Below are 12,032 nucleotides of genomic sequence, written 5' to 3'. Positions count from 1 at the left end.
TGGTTATCCCCGCTTTCCTGTATCCTGCTCCTCGTCTTCACATGAATATATACATGTTACACAAATGCATTCATTTATGGAATACATCACCAAGGATTAACAAAATACTAAATCTTGTTCAGGTATTTTATACTTGCATAATGTGGCATTAAAAATGTATTTCTAGCAGATAAACACCATTTTGGTAGGAAATAACAGGCCAAGCTATTTTGTCACAAACCTAGAAGTTCGGAGGGAATTCACTCTACCTGTATTTGGAAGTAGCCATATTTGCCTGCAGTGCTCCTGCCTTGGAAATTAATTCCTCCTCGTCATGCAGACAAGTCACAAAGAAGTTATTTGTCATAGACATAATTGTTTGTTTAATAAAGTTAATGTTTTCATCTGTAAGCTTCTGATTATATGTGATTATCTTAGATTCAAGGCTGTCTTATGTGCATTTAAGTGCAGAAAAAAATTGGAATATTAATAAAATCCTCATTATGAATTTTCTGTTTATTTTGCAATGTGTGACCATTTCATGGATTTGTGTACAGCTACAATTGAGGAATGTGTGAAGGGCAGTCTCCAGATTGGGTCTACAACTATCACTCCCATTAAGCCAACAGCAACGATAACACTGGATAATTGTGGAGAAGAAGGCTCAGACAGGGATGAAGCAGAAGCAGATGATGATGAGATGGAGCAAGGAACAAGTGATGAAGAAGTAATGAAATTATATTATTTACTACAATTAACATAACAGCATTGTAGGGTTTAATTTTTCTGGAGTTGTATCCATATGGAGTGGTGCTTGCCCATTTTAAGACTTTGTTAGCTGAACAGTGCATCAGATATTTGAGGTTCTTATGTTAGTAAAGATGTCACTTGTCTTATGGGTTGTAATGCTGAGTGGTCTTGTAGTCAGTTGCCAATGGCAAAATGTTTGCAGAAACACGTAGACAGAGGTAACTGCTTATTATCACAGCTCAGAAGACCACAGTCAGCATTCTCTCTGCAGTATTCACATTAGACATCATGTAGCTTTTCATACCTCACATCTTAAATGTGTTTCATTTTACCTTTGTAGCTTAAATAATTTTCACATAAGGCACTAGTTTGTTGCTGTAAAATTACCTCCCTACTTGCATTCTGCAGTTTCTAAGACACATGACATAAGTTCTGGCTTTAGTCACATTGGTGTGTGTAGATGTTAATTGTTGATATACTTACCACCTGTGCCTATGCAAGTGAACTGCATGTTCAGTGGTCCTTGTACAGTTCTGCATACTGGCATTGTCACCCCCCACCATCTCTCTCATTGTTAGGCCTGTCACTATGAAATTAAATTTCATCATATCATAGTTTGAGGTTATGGAACAAAAATGTATGTTCTCTAGTGAATGTTCTTTGAAATTAAGAGTTGAATAAAACTTCCCTCCCCTTCCCTCTGTTATTTGTGTGTTCAGTTACAAATTTCAAAAGTTTTAACTGATTGTCCAGGACGTACTGTCAGCCAGTCATCTTGAAACTCCACCTATTGAGAAACATCGGTTGTTTTCGGACCCTGCCCACGAGGAAATACCTATTACACCAGTGAAGCCAACTCCTGTGCCAAGAGGGAAAGGATCGAAGCCAACACGAGAACCTATCAAGCAGTAAGTTTTCATCTTTGTGATTTATGATAGCCAGGTATGTCCAAGCGTTAGGAAACGAGGCATGTCCTAGGAGTTGAATACTGTTTTATCTCTTTGTACTTTGTATATAACCTGGTAATGAGTGTTAAGTGATGTGATAGGAAGGACCAGCTAACCTGAAAGAATAACCACTCTTCAGTTTTCATACAAAAGTCATCATGTAGCTTGGCCTGAAATGTGGGTTTGTTATTGCTTCTGTCTGATTACTTTCATGCTTTATAAAAATAGGTGCTACTATTTTATCGTTACTTTTGACCAGAAAAAGATAAGCTTACAAAATCATAAAGCATTTCAGATAGATCAAATTACTATGGCCTTGATTAAACATAAATTGAAACAATGTTAACGTGTGGTGGGGATAACTTTTTTTAAGCTTTTTTCCTTTCTTAAAGGTAAAGTGGGCTTGAGAGATTGCTGTGCTGTCTGTGTGCGTACACACGCGTGCATGTTTCCTCATTTCAGCTTTTAAGTCACTTGGCAGATTTCCACAAATTAGGATATGGACATTGCATATTTAAGTCCATCGACCACCACAAACTTACAGTCCGTATTATCAGCATGGCAGATGACATAGTGCCACACACTATAGAATGCTGAAATTATGATATTAGTGACATCTTCAAAACGTATGAGACATTTGTTAAGATTTAAAATGGTTCACAGCTGCTGTGGGGAAAATACTAACAAAAGGTGTGGCAGGAAATGGGTTATCAGTTGGATGTGTATTGGGTAACACATGGAGCACATACTGAGTTCTGTAAAGTATGTGAAGCTTTATACATGTAAATTGTTTATCATTGACATTAATTATATAATCGTGCACTAAATTTGTAAGAATTGTTATCAGTAGCCCTGTACAAGTTAAAATATAAGAATTTAAAATGGCAGCCAACAATTTTATGAGCTAGAAGTTATTAGTTTAAATTTGCTAAATTTATCCTATTCAATAATATCAGCAGCATGAAATTGGCTGATAAATGAAGATTTTTTTCATCCCTGAGTGCAGTAGATATTTTCATTCCTTTTGTTTCAGACCTTGCATTCTAATCTTCGACTCGCTTGCAGGAGCAAGTAGGTCTCGTGTGGTGGCCACATTGCGGGACTATTTACGCATCGAGTACAAAGTGAAAGAAGGAAAGGACAGAGAATTTAACAAAGACACTATAAAAGGCAGCACACCCAGAGTGCCCCAGCAAACCAATTTCACAGATTGCGGGGTTTATGTTTTGCAATATGTGGAAAGTTTCTTTCAGGTAACATTAAGCAAGTTCTTTGCTTATTAGCTGACTGCAGTTTATTCTGTATTATTCAAGACAAATTACTTGCAAACAGTAAAGAAGCGCCTAAATCCAGTGCGACCTGCACTTTTGTCATTACATTATGAAATGGGAAAAGATATGTTTGAGTAATATGTTAGGATGAAATCGTTCAGAAGCTGCCCATGCTATCCTCAGGCACTTATTGTTTTGCCTGGGAAAATGTATATAATTTTTTCTTATTTTTAACAACGGTCATCTCCCCACGATAAGTAGATATGCGATTTGTGCGTCTGCAGTTTGCCCATGTTTTGGGATGTGCTTGTAACATGTGGTGAAGGAACTTTTCTTCTCAGATGGTGTTTTGTGTTGCTGCCATTTCCTTTAAAAAAAGCTTTCTTTGTAACAAATGACGACACACGTGCCTTCGCTAGTTTGTCCTTCCAGTTTCAGAAGGTTTTTCTACCTCTATGTGGAATTTCAGTATATGTATAAATATAAGTGCTTGTGATGTTTACTTGGCAATTGTTACTTTTATAGGCCCCATTGCTGCCTATAACAGTTTTATTCTTTGAGATTTCTTATACAACTATTATTATCGCTTTATTATGTAACCTATAGCAATGTGGATATAACCAAAGTATTTGGGGTGTCTGTAGATGGAATTGTATGTAATAATCAAATGATTTTCATTGTGCATTCTCTGCATGAAGTGCATGAAATATAATAAGCATTATGATAAGGTCATGTGTGTGTTAAATCTCCAAAACTATTTGACAAATTTCAGTTTAATTTTTGAAGTGTTTTTAGATGTGACATTTAATGAAATGCAAGGAAAAAATAATTTATGATGTGCAGTGTGATTAAGTATGTCTGCAGTAAATTAATGTAAGGCTAATGAGGTATGAAGATTACAAAGATCACGTTTGAAAAATGTGTTTACTCCAAGTTATAGAACATCTTACCACCGTAGTTGTTCATGGAGAGGAAATGAGATCTAACACTGAAAAATTGAACACACTACATTTGTTCACTTTTCAGAAAGACTTGTGAGTGGTTTTTGGGTAGTAATGATATTAAGAACATATGTGCCTATAGCCAGGTGATGATATAGTATATATGTAGATTAAAGCCGAGATGGACTTTATGACATGCGGAAATTGCACTTGTATCCATGCAGTGTATCAGCTGGGGTAGCTCAGTTAGTGTAGTGTCTGAATTTGGACTGGATGAGCATTGATTCCTGGAAGGGCAAAGGATTTTTCTTCTACCCTCTACTTCCCGACCAGCTGTGGGTACTTGGGGTAAGGTGTGGCCAGGTCTTAATGCTGACCACTTGACCCAACCAGTGCCAAGGTCAAGAATGAGTAGAAGCTATACCTTCTCTCTTCCCAAGAGCATCCATGATGTGTAGCAGGATAGGTTTACTTCACTTTCATTCATGTAAACATATATATATATATATATATATATACACAAATGAAAAATATTACTGTGTTGACTTCACATTTCACATTACTCATAGTATATATTAAAGGTGCCTCAGGTTTCATTTGAAGCCAGGACAGTTCAATCAGGATTGGGACTAGGCTGCATGCTTGACAACCAGTGTTCAATTCCGAGCAGGGGTAAGAGATATTTGTCGTAGCTATCGTGTCATGACTAGCTCTGGGGTAGCCCAGCCACCTATCCAGTGGGTACCAGGAGCTTTTCTCCTGGGGGTAAAGCAGCTGTGGTGTGAAGCTGATCATTCACCTCCGTCTAGTGTGGAGATCAGGAAAAGTAAATCTATACCGTTGCTTTCCTATATTCCTACATACTATGGTGCTTGGTTAAGCACCATGGTCAACTTTAGCTTTACCGCGGGCTTCATTTAGTATAGAGTAAGGTAAAGCGGTACTTTTTGCTGCTGCAGCCTGGATGCTCTCCAAGGGTGGTCCATGGGGAATATAACGAACTGATTCTTCGCTTTTTCCTGTCATTGTCATCTTAATGTTGCTAGTATTATCTAGGGGATGGACAATAAGCACATTAGCAGTTGCATTTCCACAGAGACTTAGACTTACCTTATCATAACAGTAAAAAGATAAGGAAATGGTATTGTAATACAAACAAGGGATCTATCCTTGATTTAAGCCTCAGATTTGGTTTTATAAAACTGTACATTTATTTGTAGGACCCAATCAAGGATTACTACCTACCAATGAAGAATCTTGTTGAGTGGTTTTCTGAAGATGTGGTGAACAGGAAACGAGAAGAAATACAACAATTGTTACTTAGACTCTTGGTGCAGAATAACGTGGATATCGAGAGTTTGAACTTGCCAAAGTTGTCTTTCTCTGGTAACCATTCTGAATCTGAATCACAGGTATGTAGTTAATGTTTATTGCTTTGGAAAATTCCTCTTCATATAGTTTGGGAAAAGAGAGGTGCTGTGTAAATTTGCATGAACATTGAAAATATATATCATCTGAAGTACATACTTGTGTTTGGTGTTTTTATATTATTATTTATACGAACAAAGTTCAAAAAGCACTTTTCAGTCAGTTATTCATATACGAGGTGCGATCGGAAAGTTTCAAGACTGTGTCAATAGCGGGCGAACCGGATGTAGTACGAGCTTCTGCCTTTAGGGGGTGCGGCCTACATTCATAGTGAATCAGTGTGCCAGCCGGCATCATCGAATTAGCATTTGTTTCTTAGTTACGGGCGATTTGGTAGTGCATTACACTGACCCTCCTGCGATTTCGGAATGGCGTGTGCATCAAATTTTGCCAAAGACTCGCCAAAACGGCTACGGAAACCTATGAAATGCTAAAGCAAGCATTTGGGGAGTCCGCAATGGGTCGTGCACAAACTTTTGTGTGGCATTCACATTTTAAAAATGGCCGAACCTCTGTCGATGATGACGAGCGTTCTGGACGACCATCTTGGAGCACAACGCCCGAAAATGTTACGAAGATTCGGCAGGCCATTCACGAAGATCGACGTCGTACCATCAACGACTTGTGCGACATTGTTGGGATAGGCTATGGGACCTGTCAGCTGATTCTAAAGGAAGAACTCCACATGCGATGCATCCTGTCTGAGGACCAGAAGCAGAATCGACTTCTCGTTTGTCAGGAGCTCAAAGATCTTGCAAGAACCGACCCCAACTTCCTTTCTAAGCTCCGTGTGACTTCTTCCTCTTCCCAAAGATGAAAATTCAGCTAAAGGGAAGGAGATTTAAGACGATAGAAGAGATTCAGGCAGAATCGCAGATGGTGCTTGACAGGCTGACAAAGAAAGATTTCCAGGGATGCTTCCAGGCTTGGCAGCGGCGCTGGGATCGTTGTGTTCACTCCCAGGGGAACTACTTCGAGGGTGATGGATGAATTTAATACCTGAGATAAGTGTACAGGTTTTTATACGCGCAGTCTTGAAACTTTCCGATCGCACCTCGTATAGCTGGCATGTTACATGGCTCCCTTGTCACAATGGCATGGCATGTCCTCAGTTTTCAGATGGAAGAGAAGGCCTCCAGATGTGGAGGGTAGCTACATATGTATTGAACAAGCATTCATATAACTGACAAGCTTGTTTATTTGAGGGGGGGAGGGGAGGCTAGCATCTCCTTTCCACAAAAATCAAAATGTTTTACATGGCCTCAGACTTTGACTGATTCCATGGAACAACTGAAATGGTGGAAAATGGATATAGCTTATCAGATGTGGTGGTGGAGGGTGTGGACAGAATATTTCTGACTCAGGATAGGGACTGTTGATAGCTTCTCGTGAACATGGTAATGAACTTCCAGGTTCCATGTTAGGTGAGGAATTTCTTGACATGCTGAGTGACTTATATAGCTGAACCACATCTGACAACATGTACATTTAGCCTTCCAAGGTGTGTCAGCTACACATTTTACAGTTAAATTCAGTAGTTTGACTCTACATTCACCAGATGAATGTCAGAGCCAAGTACCTGTTATACTTCAGATTTTATATAATTTTATGATATTTGTCTTATGGTATTTGCTATGATTATTATATTTGAAACTTTTGACATTTGTATGCATTTCAGTTTCATGGTTTTTGTTTATTTATTAATCATCATTAAGTAGATGGTTAATCTTTAAAGGGTATGTAATGCATAAATGCATCACTAATGTGACTGGCAGAGTACTGTGTAATGATTCTGCATCCTGTGTGAAAACCTAAAGATTGAAATACACAATTATATAATGTTATCTGTTTTGTGTGTCTGTCACTCTAAGGGAAGACCATAGATTGCAAGTGTTTTAGAACGAGTGCTGAAGAGAATTTTTGGATGTAGGGAAAGGAATTAAAACAGAATATAGACAATTGTAAATGAGGCGACTATAATTTTGAACTCTGCCTGAAAGATACTACGTGGAAATGTTGATGGAATTGTGTTAAAATGAATCATAGAGAAATATGGTATGTGTGTGGTATTATTAGCTGTTCTTCACACTCTGGTAGGAGCAGATGGGCCATCCATTTATGTCATATTTCTTGTTTACTTTCAGAGATAAAAGTGTAACAGACATGGACATAATGATATATGACTCTTTCCCTATAAAATAAAGTAAGCTTAAGGAGCAATTACAGGCATTATGTTCACAAGCTTATTACTACTGTTGTGGTGCATATGCGTGATGTCCCACTAGACAACATATAACCTACAAAATATAAAACTTGACATCAATTAATTGATGACTGAGATCGCCATGAAAAGTGCAGAGTAATAAATGCTTGGCATTTCATGTTTGTGTCAGGCACAGGAAGTATTACTGACAATTTGTAGTAAGAAGGGTATCCCAGACATGGGATAATGGTGAGATGCTGTATGTGTTTGTTCATAAGCCAACTTTTATAGCCTTGCAATGCAATTTTCTCCAGTTTTGTACTTGTCATGTAGGTTGGGGAAAAGGTGCATATTCAATGTTCAAATCTTCTGGAAGCTGAACCAGCGTTAATTATTTTTCATTGACAGATACTTTTCTTCATTAGCATTCTGATTAACAGCTTATATTGTGAGAAATAAAAACAATTAAAATGGACAATTGAATAAAAATTTTCTTGGATATTCAATTGACTCTTCACCATCGTCAAGAAGTTTTAGATTTGATAATTAAAATGGAATTTAGTTCAGATGTGACAATTGTACACTTTTGCCTCATATACACAGCAAGAGTGATAGTGATGCAAACATACACAAGTAAAACATTTACTGAATTAATGGGTTTGGTGGTGTTCCTCAACGTAGATTTCTAAGTGTGAGTTACTCAGACAGTTTTCTGTTATGCAATATTTTTCAGACTTGGTTTTGAAAGAACGATCCATGTGTTTCTTTATTTAAAAGCAATGAAATGGTATGCTTATTATTAATTTTGAAATTAATTAGTTATTATGATGACATTATGTTTCCATTAACAGGTTAACAAGCTATTGATAAATTACTGAAGATTTCAGGCTTTCATGGTTAATGTGAATTCTGTTTCTGGATGAAACAGGACCCATGATAATGGTCAGTTCAATAATTAAAAGTAATTTGATTTGTGGCTTTCACAGCAGTGAGAATTAAATTATGGTCTTGTGGGTTGTGACACTATATAGTCTTGTTACAGACATTTTGGAATAATTTGTTTACTCCATCTTCATTGTAGAAACTAATATTCTATTGAGAGCCCTATTTAATAATATAATGTATACTCTTATCAGTCTCACGAGGTTCACAGTTAATTGATTAAACCTTGTGTCTGAAAAATCAGAGTAGAATGATATTTAGAAACTTAGGAATGGCCCTAGAAAACAGTATCAGATAGAAATTGTTTTAAATACTAAAATTATGTAACTCCCTTCTTAACAAGGTTTTTTCTTCTTCTTCTTCTTCTTAGGTGGTATAAAATCTTAAGCTTTGATGGCAACTGAATGTAGTGAAGTCTTCTCAGGTGGTTGGATGTTGACAATGACTTTAATACTGAATGTTTCAGAGACTGCCTCCATCATTAGGATTAACGATTAGTGGTATCTCTTGCCCAATAACAAACCAGTATGACAGTGGGGAGACTCAGGTGGTCAGTAATCACATGGTCCAAGTTGCTTAGTGCTAGCAGCCATTGATCCATCTTTGTGATATTTTCTTTTGGACCTCTGTCATGTTGGTAGTTAGGTTCCAGGATAAACTTTGAATCCTGTGTTTCTGTTAAAATTGCTGGGATGTGGCTGCCATGTTTCATTAAATCATTCATGTGACCTGTGTTCTAGCCAGTACTGTTGAGTCCTTAAAGTTGATCATGACAATTGTAGATGATTATTACTGTAATAATATAAAATATGCATTGTTCCATTTTGCTTCTATAACAACTATCTTTTTTGTGGTTATTTCTGTTTACTGAGAGCCATAATTTAATACAGTGTTTTTGAGTGTGTGTAAAATAGGTGGGTCTTTGCCAGATTCACGAGTTATCACACTAATACGAATTGTATCTTATCATGTCTGTTTTGTATTCATTTTATCCTAGTAACATGCACTTCTATTAAAAATGCCCTCCATTCTGTGAAGGAATAGAACAGGGAAGTGAATTTATTCATCATGTGTTGTATACAGAATTCAATGCACATTTGTTATGGTTGCTGTCTCCTTGTAGTACAAAAGAAAATAGCACTTGCTGAGTTACTGGCAGTTTGTCATTGATTGCATTTTCAGTGATGGTTGGTGCCTCAAAATACATATTATCCTACAAGACATGTGAGGACCTTGTCTAAATATTATTTAAAAATTCAGTCTGTACCACAAACACATCACCATTACAGAGATCAAATTGTTAATGCTGTTTAAGGAAATAATCCCTGTTTACACTGAGAATCATGCAAGGCCTTTGCATATAAAATGCACAGTTACTGGTTGTTAAATTAGGTGGTACATGTAGTTACCACAGCTTTATAATGCTAATGTAGTATTTTTAGAAATGAAAATCTGCGTGGTATTTTGTTAAGTACTGTCACATGACTTTCTGTTTGTTATTTAATCTCTCCTTTTTTATGTTAACAGAGCATTACGCTTCACTTTTTCAGATACACAGGTGCTGAGTAAAAATTGCAAGTGTCAGAGAGTTTTGTGTAAGATTGAATTATCCTGTTACTCTGTGTAAATACTACATAGACATTGATGACTGATTCTTGTTTCCATTGTATCAGCACAGAATCAGGGACAGAAAGTAATTCAGCCACACAGTATTGCTTGTGGTAGTGTGTTATTTTACTCTTTTAATCAGTTGTTTGCAAAACAAAAAACAAGCTGAAGATTTCTGTCTTCTGGGTTGTTGCGCTGTGTAGTCTGATCGATGTTAACCAACGTTTCAGAGGTCATACTGCCTCCGTCATCGGGGCGATGAATTCATATACAGAAATCTTCGTACTCACTGCTGTGAAAACCTCAAATCTTACAAAAAAACGAGCTGTTTCCCCTGCCAGTGAAACTTAAAATGTATGTATTTGTGGCAGTAAACCATTGACATGACACTAAGATGTAGAGAATCTTGGAGTTTGAACTGGAGTAGCTCAAGTCATTGTAGTGACTGACCACAGAATGGACTCCTTGATTTCAATTCCTTGCAGGGGCAAAGAATTTTTCTTTTAGCCTTTGTGTTGAGACTGACTCTGGGGCCCACCCAGTCTCCTATCCTGTGGGTACCAGGGCTTCTTTCTCCAAGGGTAAAGTGTGATTAGTGTGTGTCACTGACCACAATAGTAACTGTATTATAATTTTTTACAAATTAAATTGAACTGTACATTGATCAGACTAGCATAACAAGATATGAATAAGCCTGAAAATATTTGCTGTGGGTCCCATCACCACTTGACACTTTCATTGTGGCTGATACATGGAATGAAGTTTCTATAAATATGATGACTTTCTGATTGGAATTGCAGAACTTGTGGTATGCTGTTGAATTATGTAACCTTATCAATGATATAATTATGTAAAAGGGTTTAGAAGAATACTGAGACCTTATTTTAGTGGGGGATTTGAAAGGCACAAACTAACTGCAGGAAGTTGTCTCTTAGTTCTCTCCTGTTAGAGGACAAGACAGCAGCTTCAAAATTGTTCTTTACACCTCCACTTTCATGTGTGCTTTCTCTTCCCTGTGATGCCCAAACTTCTTATGTGGCCATCAAGCTAAAACGGCCATAATCGCTGCCATTCCCTTTTTATTTGTATGTTTTAAAGTCACAGTAACTTTGTTTTTAGGAGGATGGTATGTGTGATATGGCTCCAGATGTAGAAGCTTCTTCCTTAGAAATACAGTCACAAGAAGAAACAGTTGAAGGTGGCCTGGTTTTCACGTGTACAGAGGAAGATGATTATGGAGAAGAAGAGTCTGACATGACAGGAGAATCTAATGTTGGAAATAGCAGTGGTCATAGTTCGCCAGATACAAATTCAAGCCCAGACAAATTAGGTGGAGGTGATAAACGAAGTTTAGTGAACTATCCTGAAAGTGATGAAGGGGAGGAACAGGATCAGAGACAAGGACAAAGCCATATGGATGTGGACAATGCAGCAACACCTGTGGTTTGTTCAGAAGATGGCAAAAGAAACAACACAATGTTGTTCCTTAAAACTAAACGAATTGAAAGACATAGTACTCGACGAATTGATTCAACTCCATTAAAGAAAATGAGAACAGGACAGTCTCAAGCCAGTGACAGATAATTCATGTTGAGATGTGAATTTCAGAAACATACATGATACTGAAATAAAGGAAGACTTTAAGGAATTTGAGTTCTAGTTAGTATGCAATGCAGACTTGCTGTAGCTGTTTGTTTCTGTTTATGACAAGTTTTGGATAGTTGTATAAGTCTACATTGCAGATAACAGCAAGTATCAGATCAAAGCATTTTAGTGTTTATTATGGGATGATATGCATGTAATTGTAGTTTTAATGTTCCCCCTCCCTCCAGTGTTCAGGAGGTACAGTGAAGATAGGATTGAATATTTGCAGGTGTTTATTTTGTTTTTTAATAATCTCCTTTTTTTAGTTTTTGCAAGCAAGTCCAACTCCTTTACAAGTTGAAGACATTGTATTGATATC

At 37.2% G+C, this 12,032-nt stretch overlaps 1 protein-coding gene across 4 annotated transcripts in view; it reads left to right on the top strand.

Annotated features, from left to right (window-relative positions):
- LOC110838211 (uncharacterized) overlaps window positions 1–11,717 on the top strand; it is a 49,437-nt gene extending 37,720 nt beyond the window's left edge. For 2 of the 4 annotated variants that reach the window (XM_022081206.2, XM_022081207.2), the window contains exons 21-25: window positions 537–706; window positions 1,483–1,637; window positions 2,710–2,929; window positions 5,109–5,300; window positions 11,189–11,717. In XM_022081206.2, the coding sequence (XP_021936898.1) occupies window positions 537–706; window positions 1,483–1,637; window positions 2,710–2,929; window positions 5,109–5,300; window positions 11,189–11,653 (1,202 nt within the window). In that variant the 3' untranslated portion in view covers window positions 11,654–11,717. Of the gene's footprint in view, window positions 1–536; window positions 707–1,482; window positions 1,638–2,709; window positions 2,930–5,108; window positions 5,301–7,460; window positions 10,939–11,188 lie in introns of those variants that run through there. The other 2 variants (XM_087340057.1, XM_022081208.2) reach the window with 2 other exon arrangements.
- Window positions 11,718–12,032: the final 315 nt, after the last annotated feature.

Source organism: Zootermopsis nevadensis, unplaced genomic scaffold, assembly GCF_977971745.1.
Source record: "Zootermopsis nevadensis isolate Lab colony 2312 unplaced genomic scaffold, Znev_1.0 Znev_ptg000003l, whole genome shotgun sequence".
Classification (NCBI taxonomy): Eukaryota; Metazoa; Arthropoda; class Insecta; order Blattodea; family Termopsidae; genus Zootermopsis; species Zootermopsis nevadensis.
This window is presented reverse-complemented; position numbering and strand designations above follow the sequence as displayed.